Source organism: Talpa europaea, assembly GCF_964194135.1.
Source record: "Talpa europaea genome assembly, chromosome: 2".
Classification (NCBI taxonomy): Eukaryota; Metazoa; Chordata; class Mammalia; order Eulipotyphla; family Talpidae; genus Talpa; species Talpa europaea.
This window is the reverse complement of record NC_140068.1, coordinates 7,729,399-7,751,845: the sequence shown is the minus strand read 5'-3', so window position 1 is coordinate 7,751,845 and position 22,447 is coordinate 7,729,399. Positions and strand designations below refer to the sequence as shown.

The following is a 22,447-nucleotide window of genomic DNA, read 5'->3' as shown; positions in this document are numbered from 1 at the left end:
CCTTTAAAGCAGGGGCTCTTGGACTCTTGTCCTTGGGGTTCCTGTTTGCAGGGTGCAGCCCGGAATCATACCCTGGAAAGGATGGGCTCGTGGAATCTAATGTTATTTTGAGTGGCTCCAGGGAGACACTGATCTCATGGCCATGCATTATCAGGCCTTGTGAAATCAGGTCCCTAAGCCCAACTAGAGTTCCACATGTCAGATGGCACCATGGCCTTGGCAAAGCCCATCGGAATAGATATGTGTACAGGAATAGAATTTTGGTGACAATTCTCATGCCCTCCCTGACCCCACGGGCCTGCCTCTGCCTGGAGCATTGCCCAGCGTATGGCACCTGACTCCTATGCATCAGTAAAAGGTAAATATTGACTTGCTTTTCCAGCCTCTTTTGCAGCTAAGAAATATAACGCAGGCTCTGCCAAGCAGCACAACTAAGTAGGACAAGGTGTGGTGGCAAAGTGGCTGCCCTGAGTAGGTCACAGGGTTGTTGAGATGGGGTATTTGTCGATGGTAGGGATTGGGGTGGTCAAAGTTCTTGGACCTGTCACCTCTGACCGTTTATGTCCCCCTTGCCCTCAGAGTACTATAAGGAGATCATTTTCTGTAGAGGATGGCATGAAAAAGACTGGGCTGGGAAATTGAATTGGGAGCTGCTGGCACAGTTATAATGACCAAGGAAGGTTCTCTGTGCAGTGGTGGTTGCCGCAAGTTGCTATGCCCTGGGGCCTTGGGCTACGTGTTTTCTCATAGAACCAGTTCTAGGACATGGTTATGCATTCCTCCAGAAATAGTTTTAATTTTCAGTAAGTTTGTTTTCAGTTTAAATCAGAGTTAGACAATAGCTACGGAACAATGGCTATCCCAGCTCCTCCAACAGAGGGAGGCCATGGAAGGGGGAAGCTGCTGTCAGAGCGAACACTTCTCTTCTTTCCACTCAAGGGAAAATCTGAACCAGCTGAGCCCTTTGTTGGACAAAGAGATGCCTGAAAAGGCCACAGGCTATAAAATTTGAAGCTTGAAGGGACTTCGAAGATTCTTCTAGTTGTATCCTTTTGTTCCACCAGCAAAAAGTTACTTGGAGGTTCATGCAGTTAGTTAATGGAAGAATCTCTAGACATTCAGAACTAGGTTTCTCCAAAGTTTCTCGTCATTACAAAGGAAAGGGATTTCCCCCCAGAGCAAATGCAATCCAAACCAGGAATAAACATGGAGCACTTTTTTTTTTTCAAAATTAAAGTTTCTAGTTAGTTTGTAGACAAAGTATTGATGGTGACGTTGCTCACTGATTGACATCTGTATGGAAACAAAAGGCATTCCACTCGGGGGGTGAGATATGACTCATTTATTTTATCGGAGTGGGTATTTCCTTCAGCAATGCTATCTCTCACTTTTTAGTAAAAACTTGGATTCAGGGCCTAGCTGCTCCTGGCATTCCTGTTTCCATAGGAAAGAATGCTTTTAATGCCTTTAAGCTAAAGCAAATACTTCTTTTCCTTATGCTAGTTAAATAAGTCAAATATGTTCTTTGGTCTCTTGGAATTTTCTTGTATTTTATTTATTTATTTTTTAATGTGAAGAGGGTGCCAGACGACTAATGCAAGTGCCGTGTGTTTCCCATGGATTTGCAAGACACTCAAGAGCTTTGGGAGGTTTCAATTAAAAAAGTATTTGAAAAGCATTGGTTTTTAAAAGTTTTTTTTTTGTTTTTTTTTTTGTTTTGTGCCTTTTATTTTGTTTTAAGCCAAATGAAGATGCCTGGGGATGGGAACCGGGGAGCAGGAGCAGTGGAAAGGGAGATATTGACGCGGGCAGGAGGAAGGCTTCTGGGGGTGGTGGGCATGTTGGGTATCTTGGTGGTGACACTGTTTCGTGGGAGCAAACAGCTCCAAACTAATCAAATTGTACACTTTAATTATGTGCAGTCTGTCAATCACACCTCAGCCATGATTTTTAAAAAATAATGGAGGGCCTCCCCAGTGGCTCAGCAGGTTGAGCACAGCCCTATAAAGCTGTCTGCAGCCTCTGCAGTGAGGGTTCGATTCCCGGCCTGCCAGGGAGAAACCCACATGGCGTGGCAGACCTCTCCTATCTCGCCCCCTGCTCCCCTCAGCAGTGTCTTCGGTCCATCTGCCTGTTCTGCTCCCCACTCTCTCTGGTGAATCCTCTCACCCTCCCGCGCCTCTGACCTGTATCCCAGTTCTTGTATAAATAAATATATCTTAAAAAAAAAAATAAAGGAAATGAAGCAATAGCTCAGAGTCTTCTGTGAAATCTCCAGAGTTAGGGAAAGAGAGAGAAAGGATCGGAGACCCAGCCAAACACGTTATTTAAAGTGGCAGAGTGGATGTAACCAGCACTTCCAGGAAGACGCTGCCCCTGGATGGATGGGTGGAGGCTTGACAGCAAGACCTCCGCCATCAAGTGCCACTACTTTACAAATTGTGCTTCTGATGTTTCTGCGTCCATTCATCTCTTTGCTTAAGGTGGGACATGTTACTGTGTTTTCAAAAACTACCTATTTCTTTTTCAGAGGAATGCAACAGCTTTTATGTTTCTTCATTGTCATTCTGTAATTCATCTGAAGGCTCCCGGAATGCACAAATTATAGAATAAGTTCTTAACCACAATCTTGAAGGCATTGCTCAAATTCTTTGTCACAGGAATTCACTGGAATGCGATCATGTCCGTAGCTGTGTGGACTAAATGGGAGACAGACTCAGAAGCAGGGTGGTTTGAAGCAGGGTGACCTTACAGTTGATTATCCGGAGACACCTTCAAGAGTGAAAAAGGGCACGATTAGTATTTCCAGTGACAGCACAGGCACCAACTGGAGCTGCTCGTGGGAAAGCAGGACAGCTGGTCACCCTGACAGTGCGACTCTGGTCTTACAAAGGAGAAATCGAGGAGCCCGGGTCTCTCTGTGAGAGGGAGCACCTGCAATGTGCTCACGACAAGGGGTCAAATCTGAACTTGTCCCTTGGACTAGTCTTTCCTGGAGCTGGAAAGAGAGGTGAAGGGGGAAGGAGGGTGGAGACTACTCACAAGAATTTCGAGGACACAGGTTGGCCCCTGGTGATGGGGATTGATTGCTTCGGGGGTGGGGGGTGTGGGTGCTGTTTGGGTGAGCCTGGAAGCTTCTTTATTGAACACGTTACTGTGACCCGAGAAGCCATGGAGTGACGCAGAAGCAAACCTTTGCACAACGGCATCACTTTCAGCTTCTCATTTGAAGAGAAAACAGTGGTGAGGAGACAACTGTGACTCTCAGTGCTGTTCACCCTGGCATGTTCTTTGTAACTGGGAAAACAAAATTTGAGCAGACTCTTTGGTTATCTGTTTGTGAAAAAAAAAAAATGTTTTTGAAAATAGCTATGATTCCTTTCTAGCCTTCTTAAAGAATTGCCTTTAGGCCTAGGTCGGTACAATTTGGAAATGAAAGCATGGGTGGCAAGGTCATAGACAGGAGAATTAGCAAAGATTTCAGTATGAAAATGTCTTTAATATCCGGCCTGTGTATTAAAGCGTCAGGCAATCTTTTGGATAAGCTCCCACGAGGCTACAAGAATTAGTTTTTATTACATGGTATTGAACACTTTTCTTAACACTGTAGCCTTTTTCAAACATGGTGGTGTTCAAGGCTCTATATGATTTTATTCTTGCTTATCTCTCAAGCCTCATATCTCAATCCTTGCTTGATTCACAACATATGTTTTAGCAATATTAAACTTCTTGTCGCATCTCCTGTAGTCCCCATAGAAGACTTTCAAGACTTTGAGAAGTGTTCTTGGTCTCCAAGTCCTTTCATCGCTATTCCTTCTACTTCATTCTTGGTCTTTTGACACAGTTATCATTGCTTCTGGGAAGCTCTCCCTAACTCTTCCCCTTTTCTTTGCTCCCTTAATATGCAGCACTTCTCTATTGATGTGTTATCTTATTTTATAATTATAAGTTTATATATTGTGCCTGACCTACCTTGAACAAGCATCTGGAAAACTGAAAACTGAAATTGGTATATAATGTTCTCTCTCTTTCGCTAAATGTTCAGCACAACTGACACAAAGTGTTTCCAGGGCCTTATGAAATTGTACATGTACCTGAGAAAACAACCAGTTGAAACATTTCCAAGAAAGACAGGTGTGCAAACGATTCGTGCTGGGAGTAGGTGTGATGCTGTTGACATTACTGTTCCTGAGCTGGGCTGTGCTGTCCCATTTCCTGCGGGTAAATACGTGTGCATATTAGATAGGAGAGGGGCATAGAATTTAAGTGCAATGGCGCTGTCATCAGATTGGAATAACACTCGCTTTGTTAACCCCATAGTATTGGATCCATTTTTAGCTCTCAGGTTATGTCATGTCTATTTTAGTTTTCTTGGAATGAGAAATATCATATATTTAACTGCACATTTTAAAGGAAAGTGGTGGCAATATAATGTGTTATTTCCAAACTGCTATTAATGAACATGCAAGTCATTTTTTCCAATGTCCTTTTTCAGTGAGCAAACACTGCACACTTTTGGACAGCTTGATTCCTAAAGAAGCATGTCATCCTGATTAGTGGGGTTCTGAAAAAGGCTGGGGGACAAAATGATTAGAAAAGTTTGTACTTTTTTTCCAACTTTCTGAAATCTTGGTGATTATTATATGATTGGGAAAATTAAAAAAAAAATAATACTATTCTTAAAGCTGGGGAATCAGGACTGAAAGTCTGAGGATCTGTTCCAAAAATTAATGTCACTAGAAAGCATAATGTATCCTTTGAATTTCTGAAATGCAGGAGAGAATGTAAAGCAGTCTGACTTTATTAAGGGCATGTGAGTATAAATATATTTAGCTCTACAGATAAACGGTGGAGTTTGACATGAGTAATCAGACTGAAATTCCAGGTCAGTTACTCAAAACACACATGGGTAACTGGACAAGGAAAAGGATCCTGGAGATACTCAAGTACCATAGGTTTGAGTTTTGCCAAAGCTTTCCTCTGTGGAGACCCAAAGCTCCAGGGTGACCAGTTCAGTGTGCAACAGGGGAAAACACTGGACTTCTGTGGGATCCCTTCTTAGCCACCCAAGACTTAAATCACATATGCCTTCTAATTATACATTTATTGGGCAGGTTTATTACAGTGCTTGGTGCCACGAGCTATTTTGTTTCCGGTTGCGGCTTTTGCTTTTGTTTTTTAAATAGCAGATACTCATTCTGACCACAGTCCCCTGCTTAGTGAAGACGTATTTGGCTGTAACTTTGCAGGGATCACCTCCATGGGACCAGCATCGAGCACCCTGTCCAAGGCCAGATGTGAAGGGCTTTGCCTTGTAGCAAGATAATTACTGGCCAAGCCAACCATACTCGTTCTCACCAAAATTGTTTCTATGTATGTAGAGTAAATTCATGTAGAGCAGACACATAGATGACACAATTTCACTTCGAAAGAGAAATCATGTGACTGAGAGAGGAGAGCTGTTTTAGAACTTGCCCAATATTCTCATAGCTTCTCAGCTGTGTCCCCACTTTTCTTAAGCTGGTCTGAGTAAATCTCTGTTTCTAATAATCAAGAATCTACAGACCACATCCTAAAGATAGATTGTCACTATGATAAAACCCTAAGCCAGTGAAGAGAGAGTAAATACTTTTTAAAAATTAAGGTAACTTTGGCTTACAATACCGCGTAAGTTCCAGACTGTTAATAGGAGGAGAGTGGAGTTAAAAACCACACAAGCTGGAAAGTATTAGCTCCTTAAAGGCTCCAGACAAATGCCAGAGACTCTTCCGGAACTGATCCTTGATGGGTTGGGAGACGGTACACAGACTAAGAACAAATAAAATCATTAAGAGAGTGTGCCTACGATAAAGCAGACCTTCTAGCAATTATTTGATTCTGTTACCCTGTTAGAAAGTCAACAATATATTTTTCTTTTTGCCCAGAATATAGGAAATCCCATCCTCATGATACACATATGGTCAAAAAGCTTTCAGTTTCCTGGAACAATAATTTAAAATTTCAAGGACCTAGGTATAAATTAGAGGCCTTAAAGAGCTGGCTAATATTAACAAGTTCGGGCAGATAATTAACATATATTCTATTCATTATTTTCTGGAGGGCAGTAAATATGCATTTGTGAAGCTTTTATGAAATGTACAAAGAAATATTTAATCAACACTTTACATGATAGTGCTGGTGGTGGCGGTTGAGGATTACAAAGAGGGCAGATAATTATGAAGAAGAACATAATTTCTCCCTTTTAAGTAGAGAACCGCTTTGGCTCAGCTCACTAGAGTTGTTGCCTAATCAGTCAAACCAGGAGCAAGAATGGCATAAGAATAGATATTTTTTAAGTGTCAGTGACGTGTACTAATCAACAAACGTTCCCAGTAATAGGCTTTTGGATTTCACATAACTTAGAGAAGTATAGCATTGCAAAAAGAGATCAAAAAGATCACACACAACTAATTGTGTACAGATTTGTAAATTACATGGTAAGGCCACATACTTCAATTACATTGGCCAAGTCAATTATACATAATTGGCATTCTAGCTCATGTGCTTGCATAATTTAAATTTTACGAAAGCTTTACTACATGGAGCAAGTTTCAGCACATGGAAATAATTTTAAAGTAAATCTCTAATTATATCATACAATAAATATTTTTAATTGTCTTTGCATTTTGATGCAACTTCATCTATTTCCAAGTAGGAAACATGTTTAACTATCCCTATAATTCACAAATCTGGCAAATTTTCCCTGAAATTAACTGGAAGTTGTATATTCAATCATCAGTAAGTCACACATTAAGATGAAATGCTAACTTGGTTTTTCTTGGTTCTTTAAAAAAATGCATTTTTGGTTGCTCTTCTCATATTTTCATGACAACAATGTCCAAATGAATGCAGGTATCCAGACATGACCATAACATGTAAATTATGTTCTATTTTCAATTTTTAAAAATTCTTATTTTCTTATATATAACCTGGGTTCCTTAAAGCCAGGTTTGAAGTTCAAATCCCTTCAGGCCCAGAACATTCTAAATCTATGACCCCGTGAGTCTCAGTCCTCACAGTCTTTGGTCTAGGTGGGTCCACCATTCATCAGTTGTGTGAACTCAGACAGCAACCTGCATCTCTCTCTGTAGTTCTCAGTTCCTTATCTATAAATTGAGGAGTTGAGTAGGTCAATGGTTTTTCAAGGATGGGGTGAGGGTGGTGGGCACAGATGCTGGGGGCTCTGGGTTCTTCCAGCAATGTGTACATAAATATAAATGAATTAATCGTTGTAGGTTTTCCTAAGAACTTCTTCAGGAAGTCTTTCTGAGTCCACATCAGAATAAGGGTAGAAACCATAGCGTTGGAAGAGTGCTTCAGTCGCCCAAAGGTGGGGAATCCCCGGTTGGCTACTGTTGTCTTTTTAGGTCTGTGTACTTCTGTGAACTCAGCCATTCAGGACATAACACCCCCCCCCCCCAAGATTATCTGGGTAGTTCACACCTACATCTGTTGCAACTGTGCAGAGTGCCCTTTCCACATTCTTCACCTATGCCTTTTACTTGACCTTCAAAAATGTTCTACAGCATCACCTACACCAGATTCACTTTCTGAGTCAACCATTTATATTTAGACATTCTTCTTCCATGCCCCGAATCTTACATGTATTTCCAGGTTAACCTGTATCCAATGACAGGAGGCATTTGTTTTTCTTTTTCTCTGGTCCTATTGAAATCTCTTTTGAGGTAGAGATCATATCTTACTTATTTAACTTTGTGTTCTGATATTAATATTGACACTTCAACTTTCTTTTGCCTAATGTTTTCATGGTATATCTCTTCCAATCCTTTTAATTTATTGGCTTCTTTATATTTAAAGTAGTCGGTCTTGTTTTTTCTATGCCTTACAATCTCTGTCCTTTAATGGAAGAACTAAGGTTATTTGCATTTAATGTAAATATTGATATGGTTGAAATTAATCTACCAGCTTGCTATTTATTCTCAATTTGTCCAATTTGGTTTTTGTTTCCATGCTTCCTGCTTTCTGTTGGATAAATTGGGTTTCTTTTCATGATTTCATTTTTCCTCACTATTGGATGCTCAGTTATACATTTTTTTTAGTGGTTGCTCCAAGGTTTGCAATATACATCTACAACTTATAATGATCTGCTTTCAAATAATGTTATGACATTACACACATAATAAAAACACCTTACAACAGGGTTTCTCCATTTTTTCCCTCTTTTTGTCCTTTGCATTATTGTTTCTTACATGTTGTCATCATCCATGGTACTGTTTTTTTACGATACCTTTATTGTTGCTTTTTTTAAATGAGAAAAAATGTCTTTAGCAAGTTCCTCCACATTCATTATTTCCCAAGTTCTTCATCCCTTTGTATAGATCCAAATTTCCACTTGGAATTATCTTCCTTTCATATGGCTTCTTAGAGCTATCTTCTGGGAATGGATTCCTTTAGTTTTCATATGCCTGAATACATCTCTATTTTGCTTTTATTTTTGAGTTCTACATATAGAACTCTAGATAGAAAACTTTTCACTCCGTTGCCTTCTGGATTACAAAGTTTCTGGTGAGAAGTCTGATGTCATTTTCATCTTTATTTCTCTCTATAAAGTGTGTCCCCAACACACCTCCCCCACCACAGTTTTTAAGATTTTCTTTTTATCACTGACTTTATGATGTTTCTTAGTTTGGTTTTCTCTGTCTATTCTTCTCTGAGTTCACTGAGCATCTTAAATCTGAGAGTTTATTGCTTTCATCAAATTTTGACAATCCCAGACATTATTTTTTAAGGAGTTTTTCTTTCCTCCCACCCATTCCAACTGGGACTCAGTTACAATGTTTTAGTCTATTTGGTGTTGCTCCATACCACAGATGCTCTGTTTATTTTTTTCCAGTTTTTCTCTGTGCTTCTTTTTGGGAGAGATACTATTGTTTCAAGTTTATTGATCTCCCAAGCAGTGCGTAATCTGCTATTAATTCCACCTAGTTGTTTTTTTCCCTATCAGATGTCATATTTATCATCAGAATTCAGTCAAAGATTTGAGAAAGACCCTTTGCACATCTCAGGAGCGCCCTGTGGGCAGCTCTTTCCTGGCCAGTATCCTGCCTCCCAAAGTCTAGCCACTGAGGCCTCCTTAACTCCCATCTCTGTGGCCTTAACTCTGGGAGGCTTCCAGGCTTCCTGCTGTGGCTTGGAAACTGCCTCAGGCAGTGAGCTGGGCAGTCATGGCACTCACCTTGTTTCATCTTTCACTCCAGGGTCTGGCCAGTGCTGCCAGCTGTCTTAATGTCTGAAAACACAAATTTCATACATTTTGCCCAATTTTTAATTTGTGCATGCCACGCACACAATTCTGTAGCTGTTAACACAAATGGAAGTGAAGGCTGAAAGAATATTGGTAAAAAGCTAGTTTGGTGTCACTGTGACTCCAACAGTCATGAAAACAGACTGACACTGGTGCTATCTTCGATGCCTCCCATACAATGAACATTTGTTGATGGTAATTTTCTTCAATGGCCAAATGCTTCTGGCAAATTTCCAAAAGGAAAAAAAAAGTGTTAATCTTCCCTCACACTGTATATTTTCATTCCTAGAGAGTCTCATAGACTGCTGTGTTGCTTGATGTTTTGGTCAATGGCAAATCTTACCTATGAGGGTGATCCTGGTAGGCCATATCATGCAGGCTAGGTGGGCGGTTGGCTCTACCACCTAGCTTGGTGTAATTGCTCTCTATAAGTTCAAACTACAACAAAATCACCTAATGACCTATTTCTCAGAATGTAATCCCATTGTTAAGTGAGCCCACACTATATATTAAAATGGAGCAAAAGTGCTCTGTGTTTAGATATGTAATGGAGTTAGATTCTAAGCTGAGATAACATGAACAGGTTTTCTTCTTACAGAAAAGTCATAATTGTGTGTGAGACCACAATTCCTTGTAGACTGTGGTGTGGGATCATTATCCCCTATTGAAACTATGACTGACATAAGTAGTGCCTTTCACTGTTGCACCTTGTATGCATAACCATGTGATAATTTTGAAGCCTACACACTATTAGAAAAACAATCAATAAATCATGTCTTAGAGGTAGCTACTGTTACCAGGGAAAGGAAGCGATACTAATTGTTGTTTTCTTAAGATAATTAGGGTACTTTACAATGAGGGAATCTATTTTTGCCTTCTCAACAAGTGACTTTCTCCAATAGGCAACGTAAAGAGCTCTCACATCACCACAGTTCACTCATTTATTCCACAGATCCATGCTGAGCTTCCACATATGCCAGGTGCTGAGACCTATGAGTGATCCAAAGAGACAGTGAAGCGGAACGTCCCTCTTCCTCTCTAGTGCTGCCTGGTTTCCTAATGGAATTCTGCCGGAACCGCAGACTCCCTGCCCTCACGGGGCTTACGTGTTTGATAAGGTTCATGATAGAGAAACCATGGCCACCAAAGGTAATTGTTAAGACACAGTTCTACCATCCACACTGCCTACAAATCATAAAAGCCAAGAGTTGCCACATCACAGTTACCGTTAACTAGTAAAACAAGTTACGAGAATCCTAGAGTTTACGAAATGGAAGCAAAAGCATGTCCAAATCTTTTGGTCAAGATTCCATACTTTCAGGGCCTCCCCAGGTGGTGCAGCAGTTGAGCGCAGGGCTGCGAAGCTACCCGCAGCCTCTGCAGCGCTGGTTCGATCCCCAGCCGCCAGCGAGGGTCCCACATGGCACGCAGACCTCTCCTGCCGCCCGCTACTCCCCTCAGCAGTGTATTTCATCACTCTGCCTGTTCTGTTCCCCACTCTGACTCTGGTGAATCCTCTCACTGTCCCACGCTTCTGACTGAACCCAGTGCTTGTATAAATAAATAAATAAATCTTAAAAAAAAATTCCATACTTTCAGACTTTACTCCAAAGACCTGCATAATGAAAGGTGAAGCCCAGCCCTTCAGGCAGCATGTGGTTGTATACTTCCAATTCAACCGATAGGTTCAAGAGGTCGTCCAATAATACAACTCAACCCACTCTCCATGCTTCCGTGACAGTAGGGGAAGCCTGCTCCTTCACCTTGGCTTTGGAGAAATTACTGGCTTGGCTGAGATCCACTTTCAGAAGACACTTCCTTAGATCTGGCAACTTGAGTTCTGGACTGATGACCACTTAGCTTGTTTGCACGAATGCTCCAAGTTCTCCAATGTGGTCTCAGCCCTGAGCCACTGGGAAAATGCACGTGGTCCACTGGCCCCTGACAGCCGAACACCATGGGGCATTAGGTAACTGGGGTTCTGCATTGTGCATCTGCTACTGTTATAGGGCAGCTGCGATACAAAACGGGGTGCCTGACTGTGGGTCCTCACCCGCGCGCTTAAAAGGACTTATCAATGCTCTGCTGCAGGCACACGTGAAAGGTTCATAAAAGGTTTATTTACAAGGAAGGGCAAGTGAAGAAATGTACAGCTCAGGGAGAAAAGTGGGAGACAAAGTTTTAAATGAGTCCTACCCAATCTGCCGATCTGGAATCCCAAATGGCACACTGAGAGCTGGCCACGAGCCAGGAGCCGTGAAGCCAGGAGGCGAGCAACAGAGCGAGCTAGGGAGCCCCCCAAGGCCCATGTGTTTGGTTTTTATACCCAACCTGGCTGCTTAACTCCACCCTCAGGTCCCAGCCACCTTCCCTTGGGTGATGATGGGATTTGTCTTTCCCAATGTCTTGATGGCTTTGGTCTGGAGTGGGGGTGGAGTCCACAAAGCCTGTATGGGATTAGCTCAGGACATCCTTTCCCCCTAACACTACTTCTAAGCGGCCTGTTCACCACTATTTTGTTACCTACAGTTCTAAATCCTGAGCAAGATCAAAATGACCCATTCAGTTAGGTACAGGAGCCCAGCCCTGCAAGGCGTCTTTCAAATCAAACAAGCACAATGCTGGATCACACTGGGAAGGGTGTGCATCCCGAGGTACAACAGGGAACGCCTGGGGGGCCTGTTGACTGATCTATAACAAGGGACCCCAGAAGCTGATCGGTGGAAACTCCCTGTTGATAAGATTGAAACCATGGCTGAGGAACCATGGCTTGATCTCAATGACAATACCGAGTCATCAAGCAGATGAGAAGTGCCTGGAGGGCAGACTCACAACCCTGATACTAGAGATGCCAGAGCACCTTTTCTAGTTTCACCCCTCCCTTTTCTCTTTGTCCTCCTTCCTCTCAACTGATGCTGTGTAATTTTTGTATCAATAAAAGGCCAGCAACAGAGGTTGAGCGCTGGGTTGTGAAGCTGCCCACAGCCTCTGCAGTGCCAGTTCGATCCCCGGCTGCTCCCCGGCCACCAGAGGAAAGTTCCACTTGGCGCGCAGACCTCTCCTGCCGCCCGCTGCTCCCCTCAGCAGTGTACTTCGTCCATCTGCCTGCTCTGCTCCCCGCTCTGGCTCTGGTGAATTCTCTCACCCTCCTGCGCTTCTGACTGTACCCAGTGCTTGCATAAATAAATAAATAAATAAATAAATAAATAAATAAATAAATAAATAAATAAATCTTAAAGATAAATAAATAAATGAAAGTCCAGCGTCTTGCCCTTCAGCAGCATCCTGCATTATGGAGCCTGCGCCACACTCCCGTTTCTTTATCAGTGCGGTGTTGCCCGCTGCAACGCTGCAACTTTACGAAATGTGTACTTACAAAAAATTAAAAAAACATGTATCAGGAGCTCAGGGTATGAATCCCTTACACAAGAGCTATTTCATTTAGGTCCTGGGGTGAACTGGTACAATGGCCTCCAAGGACAGTAATCACCTGGTTATTGATGGGATCCCCGTAAGGATTCTAACGAGGTCGTGGATGTCTGGGTGCTCTATAAACCGTGCGGCATCATAGCCACGTATGCATGACTGCTGCAGAAAGCCATGGTGAGCAGGGTGGGCAGCCTGTTGAAAGGACATGAAGCCTGAAGGCTGTGGACCCCTGGCCTGCACATCTGAACGGAATGAATATAACGTAGCCTCTGCTGCTCATTTTGATTCAACCGCAGCAATAAGCTCTCACCCTCAATACTTTTTCCAATCTTCTCTTCCCTTGGGTTTACAGTCCTTGCTTGCAGTCTAGCCCAGATGTGAAATTTGCTGCCCGGGAGACGGTGGTGGCCGGCTTCCCTCCATGGTGAGCCTCCCGCCCGGGGCTGCCCTCCTCTCTGGGTTGGGGCAGGCCCCTGGTAGCTGTCTCCACTGACCAACTTGAAGTAGAACGAGACACACCTGTGAATTACTTACCTTGCAGGGTGGTGCCAGTCCTGGGGCTAAGAGGGCAGGTTTCCTCCTGTGATCTCTGCAGCCTAGTAAAAGATGATTATGGCCCCGCCTGCTGCGTGGGAGTGGGTGATACGATGATAGCCTTCCTGGACAGATGGCAGGCATGTGCTCCTGCACCAACAAGAATTTCCTGCTGGATCATCCACCTACTTTCCCCTTCCTGGGACTGGGTCTTGTAGAACCTTATTCCTAGTTTGGGGCTTCAGCATCTTTCATTGCCAGTCTGACCTCTTACAACAAGCGATTTGGAAACGGGGTGCTTTTCCAGGAAATCATCCACAGGCTGTAACCTCTCCCTTTCTACCAGATTCTCACTACCGCCCGTGGTTTCTCACCAGTGCTAAATCCTCTCTGAGGCTAACAGGACCAAACTGGTCTGTCAGATCTTTTTACAAGCTCCTTTTAGTTCATTTGTTTACATATCTTTAGTTCTGTCTGTGCTATTTTACCACTATTTTGTAGCTTAGACAAAAAACACACAAATCACAGTGTTTTCATCATGTGATCAATGTGATAAAAATCCGTTTTCCACATTCTGTTATGAATCAGACCCTTTGTATACATGCCCTGATTAAACCCTCATAAGACTCGGAGTAGGTGCTATTATCCTTCTTTTCTAGATGAGGTTTGGAGGGGTATAATACCTTGTTTAAAGCTGTGATACCGTTTTAATGATTATTAGAGCTAGAATCAGAACCTAGGGAGATTTAAATGTAACCCGTTAATCCCACTATTCTAGAATCTTCAGTTCCTCTTTGGCATGGTGCTGCAAGTCAGTACTCTTTCTGAGTTTCAGGTTAGTTTCCTTCAGTTTTCCTGTGCAGGGATGCAGGATAGGATGCAAGTGGTTTCAAGTTTTACAAGACCACGTTTCTAGGAAGCGCACCAGCAAGCATTTGTGGGCACACGAAGCACCTGGACTCCTCTTGATGGATGATAGAAAGACAGAAAGTAGAACATGAAAAACTGTCAATGGGTGGATAGACACCAAGTTGACCAACCTTCCAACCTTTCCCACACAGATGTGAGTAGTCATTTAAAAACAGAGACAGAGGCTCTGGGGTTTTTAACACAAGGTATAACCTACTTTCCTTGGTGTGGTTGTTTCTTAAGTTGGTGTAGAGCTTGAACATGGGCAAGGCTTTGCTCTTTCAATTTGCCCCTGGACACGTGCTTAACACAGTCCCTGTCCCTGGTCCTTTAACAAACCAGCGCTGCTCCTGACTTGAGAACTTTGTACTAACTGTTCCCTCTGCTTGGAAAGCTGTTCCTCTCCCCCCACCCGCCCACCCCACACTTGAATGTTCCTCTCTCACTTCATCTCAGATTCTGCTTGTCTCTCTCCTCTCGCAGGTCCTACCTGACCACCCTTCCTAAAATAACACTCCCTAGAGGGTTGACTCTCATCGCTCTCCTCGTAGAGGGCTTCCATGAAGATGACAGATGCCAGAGGGAAATTCATTCTGATGAACTAGAATTTCCCCAAAGTAGACTTTCCACAAAGGACGCGAGCTCACTATTCATAAGAGCACCCAGCGTTACAACTTGGCAGGAGCACTGAAGGCTGGTCCTGCAACAGGCAAGCCTCTCCTCACTAACAGACACTGCTTGGAACCTCAGACTCTTCCAGTTGTACCCTTTTTCCTTTGTCCTCTGCCCGTGAGCGCGTGCATTCAGAGTGGCTGTCACTGCGGACACGTGAGCACAAGCCAGCACCTGTTGGGGGTTATCTGTGGACACCCAGGCGTGCCATGCCGTGTAGTAAATTGCCTCTCAGTGATGAAAACCCCAAAGACAGATGTTTCCTACTGAATACTGCATGCCCCAGAAAGTTCCATGAGAAGTATAAATTGGATTTTGAAACAATATTCAGTTTACAAAATGTTTCTCAAGAATGATAGAGTCTCACTATTAAAACCAGAGCATGAAAGGACAATGGTTGTAACCAGTGTTCTAATTTATATGTTTTCCCCACTTATCCCAGATTGAGAATGAGAGATTATGTGTAACCACAAAAGCACACAGTAGTTCAAACACCCAAATGTTGAGTCCATGATTAAAAGGAGCCTTGGGAAGAAGTCGGTGAATATTCTTCATTATTATCAGGTCTTGAGGGTTTCATGTACTTTAAATTTGGCAATGAACAAGAAGTTGTTGATGGAGATACAGAGGTCTCTTGACAAAGTTAATGTTGATTTCCTCCCTTTTACTAAAACACTTTTCTTGAAGTTTAGAAACCATAGCTGTCCTCCAACACCAATTGATGTTTTCCTGAGGAAATAATCCTTCCAATACAAAGCCCATTAGTAAATGCAGGAACGATAATTTTTGACATGTGCTGAGCATCTGCCTTGTGCAGTGACTGTTTTGCAATGTACACGCACACCACCCCTTTGAGATGGATGCCGTCCTTTGCAGACTCTTGTTCAGAGATGAGGAAAGCAAGTGTCTTGCTTAAGATGATACATCTATGTGGAAACAAAAAAGTAGGATTTGGATTCAGTCTTCTTAAAAACCACTACAGATAGGGCCTCCCCCGTGGCTCAGCGGGTTGAGTGCAACGCTGTGGGGCTGTCTGCAGCCTCTGCAGCGCGAGTTCGATTCCCAGCTAGCCAGGGAGATACCCACATGGTGTGGCAGACCTCTCTTGTCTTGCCCGCTGCTCCCCTCAGCAGTGTATTTCATCATTCTGCCTGTTCTGCTCCCCACTCTGTCTCTGGTGAATCCTCTCACCCTCCTACGCCTCTGGCCTGTACCCTGGTTCTTGTATGAAAAATTTTTCATTAAAAAAAACCCAAAGGGGGCGGGCACTACAGATAGTCTTGCTAAGAGGGTCGAGAAACCTTCCAAAAATAACACTGAGAAATCTTGTCTCCACTTCTGCCATTTTTATCTTAGTGAAGTCTTGTTCAAATCAAAGGTAGTGACACTAGAGGAAGGTGCAGGGAGAAGGCAAGAGGGAGACTGAGTTGGAAGTGAGAGCAGAAGAGACAGACAACTGCTGTTTTTACTGGTTGATTTTGCCCTTCCCCCCACACCAGACTTGGACTGCAGCAGCCGGTTCTCCCAGGGGCACATGGGGTCTTTATACCGCGGGCTCACGTGTCTCCGGGACGGGCTGGATCTGAAGGCTGAATTGGCACTAACTGTAGTTAAAACTAACTCTACATGACCTCAGCAGCAGAGACAGAATGTAATGATGCCACGATTTCTCCAATTTCCTAAAGTGAAATAATTCTACCATTGTTAGAGTTTTAGTTATCAAAAGAGAAATGTAAATGAAATATAATTCTTACTTGATTGACTACAATCAAACAAGTAATCTTGATCAAAAGTCAATCTTTTCTGTCTTTACAGCATTTCAGATCAGTTCTCTAGGACCTAATTTGCAGCTAGGCCTGGGGAGTGCCTTACTTGAAATCCCACCCACCATGCCGACTGCTGACTCCAGCAACCTTTCCTCATGGGCAAATGCAAACCACCTCATTTTTCAGCAAGTCCCTGAAGCACTACTTGGTTAGTACCAGTCAGTGCAGAACTGGGTAAATAATACTTTCTACAGCATATCCTGTAAGTTGACTTACATTGTGGCCCTGGTTGAATTCTGCCTAAAGATCAGCAAGAGCCTTTAAAAAAAAAATTATTTATTTATGCATACAAGAACTGGGATACAGGCCAGAGATGCGGGGGATGAGAGGATTCACCAGAGACAGAGTGGGGAGCAGAACACGCGGATCTACTGAAATACACAGCTGAGGGGAGCAGTGGATGAGACAGGCGAGGTCTGCTGCGCCATGTGGGTCAGCTCCATGGCTGCAGATAGCTTCATAGTGCTTTGTCTTTTATTTTTTTTAAATTTATTTACTTATGCATACAAGAGCTGGGATATAGGCCAGAGATGCAGGGGGTCAGAGGATTCACCAGAGACAGAGTGGGGACACAGAACAGGCAGATTGACCAAAGTACACTGCTGAAGGGAGCAGCAGGCGAGACAGGAGAGGTCTGCTGCGCCATGTGGGCTGCTCCCTGGCTGGCTGGGAATCGAACTTGTGCTGCAGAGGCTGTGGACAGCTTCATGGGTTGCGTCTTAACCCTTGCGCCACCAGGGAGGCCCCCATAGTGCTTCATCTTAACCCCTTGTGTCACCAGGGAGTTGTCCAGCAAGTGTTTTTTGTGACTATGAGGCAACCTGCATGGGGAACCGCTATGGGGTGTGTTTCTGAAACAGTGTGGGAGCGCTTTACTAGAGAATGCAGGCTTCAGCAGTTTCCTGCCAGCAACTGCCTTAAAATTGTCAGAATGAGAAGTGAGAACCTCCTCTTCCATCCAGGTCCCACTTGTTTTGCCTTCTCCCTCCTACATATGCCTATCTACTTAAATGGTAACTGGCACACCTGATATGTTGTCCTTGGTAGATCCTATCTACTGCCGCAGACCAGCACAGCAGTAGACGATGAGGCCACCTCAGGGTTGAGAGAAGCGTGCAGGGTGGTCAGGGCGTCGGTGAAAGAAATGACAAACAGACACACTTCAAGAGTGAAAATCTGAGTGTAATTTTCTTTGAGTTTGTGACCAAAATATATATGTTTTCCAAAAGCACAGGGACAAAGAATATCAATGAAATCAGCTTGCTCATGGGCTCAGTCTATCACCATCAGGGAGGTGATCTACATAACAAGCAATGACCATTATAGAAGAAAGAAGGAAGTTTAGAAAGACAAATAAGGGATTAAAGTTTGTAGTTCTAGAAAGACAGGCAGGATAAGATTTTTAGCATTCTTGTAGTGGTTCTTGGTGGTCGTTATCTTTTGATAAGCATCTGCCTTTTCAGGGAACTTCCGCTGCACTTCCTCTGCTTCAGGCTGTTCTCCCCCTGCGCGCTGGTTGCCCAGCCTGATCTAGGGACCTTGGCGAAAGCCATTCCTAAAGATCACTGCGGGGGGGAGGTGCAGCAGGTATGTAGGGTTTTGCTGTTCTCCCCCTGCGCGCTGGTTGCCCAGCCGGACCTAGGGACGGTTAGCCCTAAAGGTCACTGCAGGGGGAGGTGCAGCAATCTACATACCTGTACTACAGCTCCTCTAAGTCACCCTGTAAGTCAGGCTGGTATGATTCTATCCATGTGATATGTGATAAGTAAGGAAACTCAAGGTCAGAGAGATTGTGAGCAGGTTATGTTCATGCACATAGCAAATGTGCCACCAGCTGGAAACCAGGTCATAAAAATCTACTATTCACTGTCCATAGACCCAAAGTCAGCCGGCCTGTGTATTGCTGGGCTTGGAGGCTTTTGTTTCTTGGGGACTGAGGTTTTGGTTTACAAAATAAAGATATGGTAGTAGTCAGTCATAAAAATACAAATTAAAAAATAAGTATCACTTTCCAGGATGTTAGTGAGCCAATGTTCCAGGCCACACAGAATATATATTGTTTCCAACCTAGTTTGGCACTGACACAGAAACATTTTAAAATGAGGGTATCATCACACTCACGAGATTTAAACCGACCAGGTCTGGAGTCATGTGTTTGGACATCTCCAGATGTTATTCTTCTAGTGGCCATTTCCTCTCATTGTATCCACAAAGCTGTTACTGAATCACAAAGCCATCCCTGTAGATTTCTGGTACCTGATTGAGATTTTCCTGGACGCTCTTCAACTTCCCAGCAGCAATTCAACTGATGAAGAAATATGAACTGAACATCCCTTCTGGTTCTGATGTCCTCAAATTGCAAGATGTGTCCCCCCCAAACTTAATAGCTGGCATGTATACAAAGATCTGAAAATATCATTGAATAAAGTTTATTTTAAAAGTACCCATCACAAAATGCTATATGACAGTTGTTTATGACATAGCAGCTGTTTATGACATAGGCCGCTGAAGGACCCTACCTTTTGTAATTTTAACTTGATGGAGTGAATGAAATCCCCTCACCTGAGCTGATTCATTGCTTGTGTTCACTTTCAAACCTAAACGTTTGCCTCATATTAAGTATATTAAAGTGCTCAACTGTGCTTTTCTTGGGAATTAAGATGGGTTTTGGAAGAAAATTCAAATTACAATTTCTTCTCTTGTAGATTCATAAATCTACTCACTCATCCATGGTTCATGTTTGAATTTGGTTTATTTGCTACTTAGTATTTCTAAGAACTTCAGCTCCATGGAAGGTCTTCTTTTAAAATAGTTTTATTTTTCAAAGTAGTTTTATTGAGCTATATATATATTTAACACATATATATGTTAAATACCATATAAATCTCCTAGGTAAATTATAAAATCTAGTGGTTTTTAGTCTACTCAGAGTTGTGCAGTCATAACCACCAACAAGTTTGAAAAAGCTCATCACCCCAAAAAGAAGCCCCACATCTGTTAGTGGTTCACAGGTGGCCTCTTGTGTATGATTACGACACCACAAAGTCTGCGTAAACATAGATTAATACTTGTGTTTATCTCTGCTCCTTTCCAAATTTCCTCTAAAATAGCATTAAGGCCTTTTTTTTAAATCATGAAACCCAAGGACAAGAAAAAGAGGGGAGATAACCGCAAGTGATTCTAAGTGGCTTGGAAATGAACTATGAATGGACAAGTTGTAACTGAGACAACAGAAGGAAGCTGAATACCCACAGGAAGTGGTGGTGTCATGTGGCAGCCAATCAGCAGCAAGCTAATTTGCATTGCAGAACCCAGAAAGGCTCAGAAATTTGAAGCATCCACCACCTGAAAGCAGAGGTACTGAATGGGGCCGCAGGGTAACTCTGATTATCAGGCACTTGGTTGAAATACTTTTAAAGGAGGAGATGTTTTAGTTTGAGTTCGAAGACAGTAAAAAGTCAATGTCCTAGTTTCAAAGCTGCCAGGCAGGAGAAATCCCCTCTTATTTGGAGGAGAACCAGCCCTTTTATTCTACTCAGGCCTTGAGCTGTGCAGAAGACCCACATTGGGGGGGGGGGGGCAACCTGTTTTATTCAGACTATGCATTAAATAGTAACCTCATCAAAAAATACCCTCAGACACACCCAGAATAATGTGTGACTCTATATCTGGGTACGGATGGCCCAGTCAAGTTGACATACCACCCTATCTTGGGGTTCTCCAGTGCTACAAACTTATAAGCAGCATTTAGTGTTTTATGCCTAAATGTGAACAGAGATCAGGGACATAAGGCATGTGGGAACCAGACTCTAAGATGAAAAGACAAACAAAAAGCCCGAACAAAAGCAGTTTGGAGAAAACGGGGAAAACATCAAAAAGAAAAACCAATCAAGCAAGTACTCACTCCTAGTATCCTTATTGAATGTTATTGCAGAAAAGAGAGAAATTGTTTACGAGAGTACTTTAAAATACAGCATTCAGAGACTAAGAAAGTGCCTCCTGGAAAGTAAAATAAAAATGACATAACAAAAAAAAAATAGACGGTATGAAAGATGTCAAGAAAAATCTTAAAAACTAGGGAAAAAATGAACATTGGGATCAAAAATAGGAGGAAAAACAGCAACTTTGAGATTCGATCATAGTTGCACCGAAGTGAGAACAAGAGCCGAGGTGGGGAGGGCGTTATTTCAAGTCCCAAGAATGGTTCAACATACTTAGATCAAAAACGTGACCCAGCACATCAACAAAAGGAACACAAAACATCATAGAATCACCTCATTACATGCAGGAAAAGCACTTGCCAAGATTCAACGCCCTTGTCATCTTATTGATAAACCCCTCCAGGAAAACGGTTATAGAAGGAATATACCTCAATATAATACAGGGCACATATGACAAACATGCAGCCAATCACACTCCCCTTGACAACGGACAACTGCACATGACACTTCTCCTCTATGATCAGGACCAAGACAAGGATGTCTCTTCTCACCACCAGTTGTCAACACAGTCTTGGAAGGCCTCGCCAGCGCAATTAGACAAAAAAGGACAGAAAAGTTACCCAGATTGGAAAGAAAACAGCAGAACTATCACTGTTTGCAGATGGCACTATAATATCCACAGAAGAGGCCAGAGGTTCCAGTAAGAAGCTGGTAACAGTAACAAACATGGGTGGCTGGTCACAGACAGGAGCGTGGGGTGCCACGGAAGCGCCGCCTGGCACAGCTCTGGCAGCACCTCTGCCTGCCCTTGGCGACGGCGGGGCGCTGCGCGGCCTGGTGACAGCTGGCACACCTGAACGCCTTCTCCTCCTCGTCACTTCCCACTTCATAGTTCTCCCCGTCGCAGGCGCCATAGCGGCCCTCGTGGAGCTCACGTTCGATCTGCCACCCGTGCTTGTAATCGGAGCGGTCGTGGAGGAATTTGCAGCTGTCCCCGAAGCCGCAGAAGCCGGTCTCCTTGTAGTCCTTGCAGACGTCGGGCTGGTAGTCCCAGCGCACGGTGGCGCGCAGGTGCTCGGGGGCTCGGAGCGGGCCCTTCCTCGCCCTCCCCGCCGTGGCCCGGCCCGGCCACGCGGACTTGGGCGTCTCGTACTCCTGGGAACCACTGACGCCGCGATAGAGCCCGTCGTCGTCCCGGCCCCCGCGCTGCGCCCGGGGCCTCCGGCTGCGCCCCACGACGGCCTGCGCGTCGCGCCCCTTCTCCGCGTCGACCTGGTACGCGGCGGTCGCCCCCATGTCCTCCGGGCCCGCCGGCTTGGCCGAGCGCGTGGACCTGTAGGCCACGGCCGGGCCCTCGGGCTCCCCGTCGCTGCCCGCCCCGCCGCCCGCCGCTCCCCGCCGCCCCCGGCTCCCCTGGATCATGGGGTCGCGGCTCGGCCGCCTCTTCTGCGGGCGCACCACGGCGCTGCCCTCGTCGCCGCTGCCGTCCCCCGGCTCCGGGTCGCGGCCCCGCGGGCGCCGGCCCGCCGCCCCTCTGCGCGCCGGCTTTCTGAAGAGGAAGGCGCAGGCCCGGTAGGCGGACTTGCCCGGAGAAGGCCGCTCCGCCATTCTGCGCCCCGAGTTCCCCAACGGCCGCGGCGCCCTGTGTCGAAGGCTTCGCGCGTCACTGCCCGGCGCTCCGGCGCGAGTCGCAGCAAATAGACGCTGGAGAGGACCCGACGTCAAGCAGGTGGGAAGAGAGCGAGCGCGAGGGCACCACTTTTGAGCCCCGCGGGCTACCATAGCGCCTCAGAAGACGCGTGTGATGCACGTGATAGCGTCCCTAAGACGCG

General features: G+C 44.4%; 1 protein-coding gene across 1 annotated transcript; it reads right to left on the bottom strand.

Moving 5' to 3' along the window:
• Positions 1-21,353: 21,353 nt before the first annotated feature.
• Positions 21,354-22,223, bottom strand: LOC311186638 (E3 ubiquitin-protein ligase RNF113A-like; the record flags this gene model as incomplete). Its single annotated transcript, XM_084257752.1, has 1 exon — positions 21,354-22,223. One exon carries the CDS (start codon positions 22,221-22,223, stop codon positions 21,354-21,356), a length of 870 nt encoding a protein of 289 aa, XP_084113878.1.
• Positions 22,224-22,447: the final 224 nt, after the last annotated feature.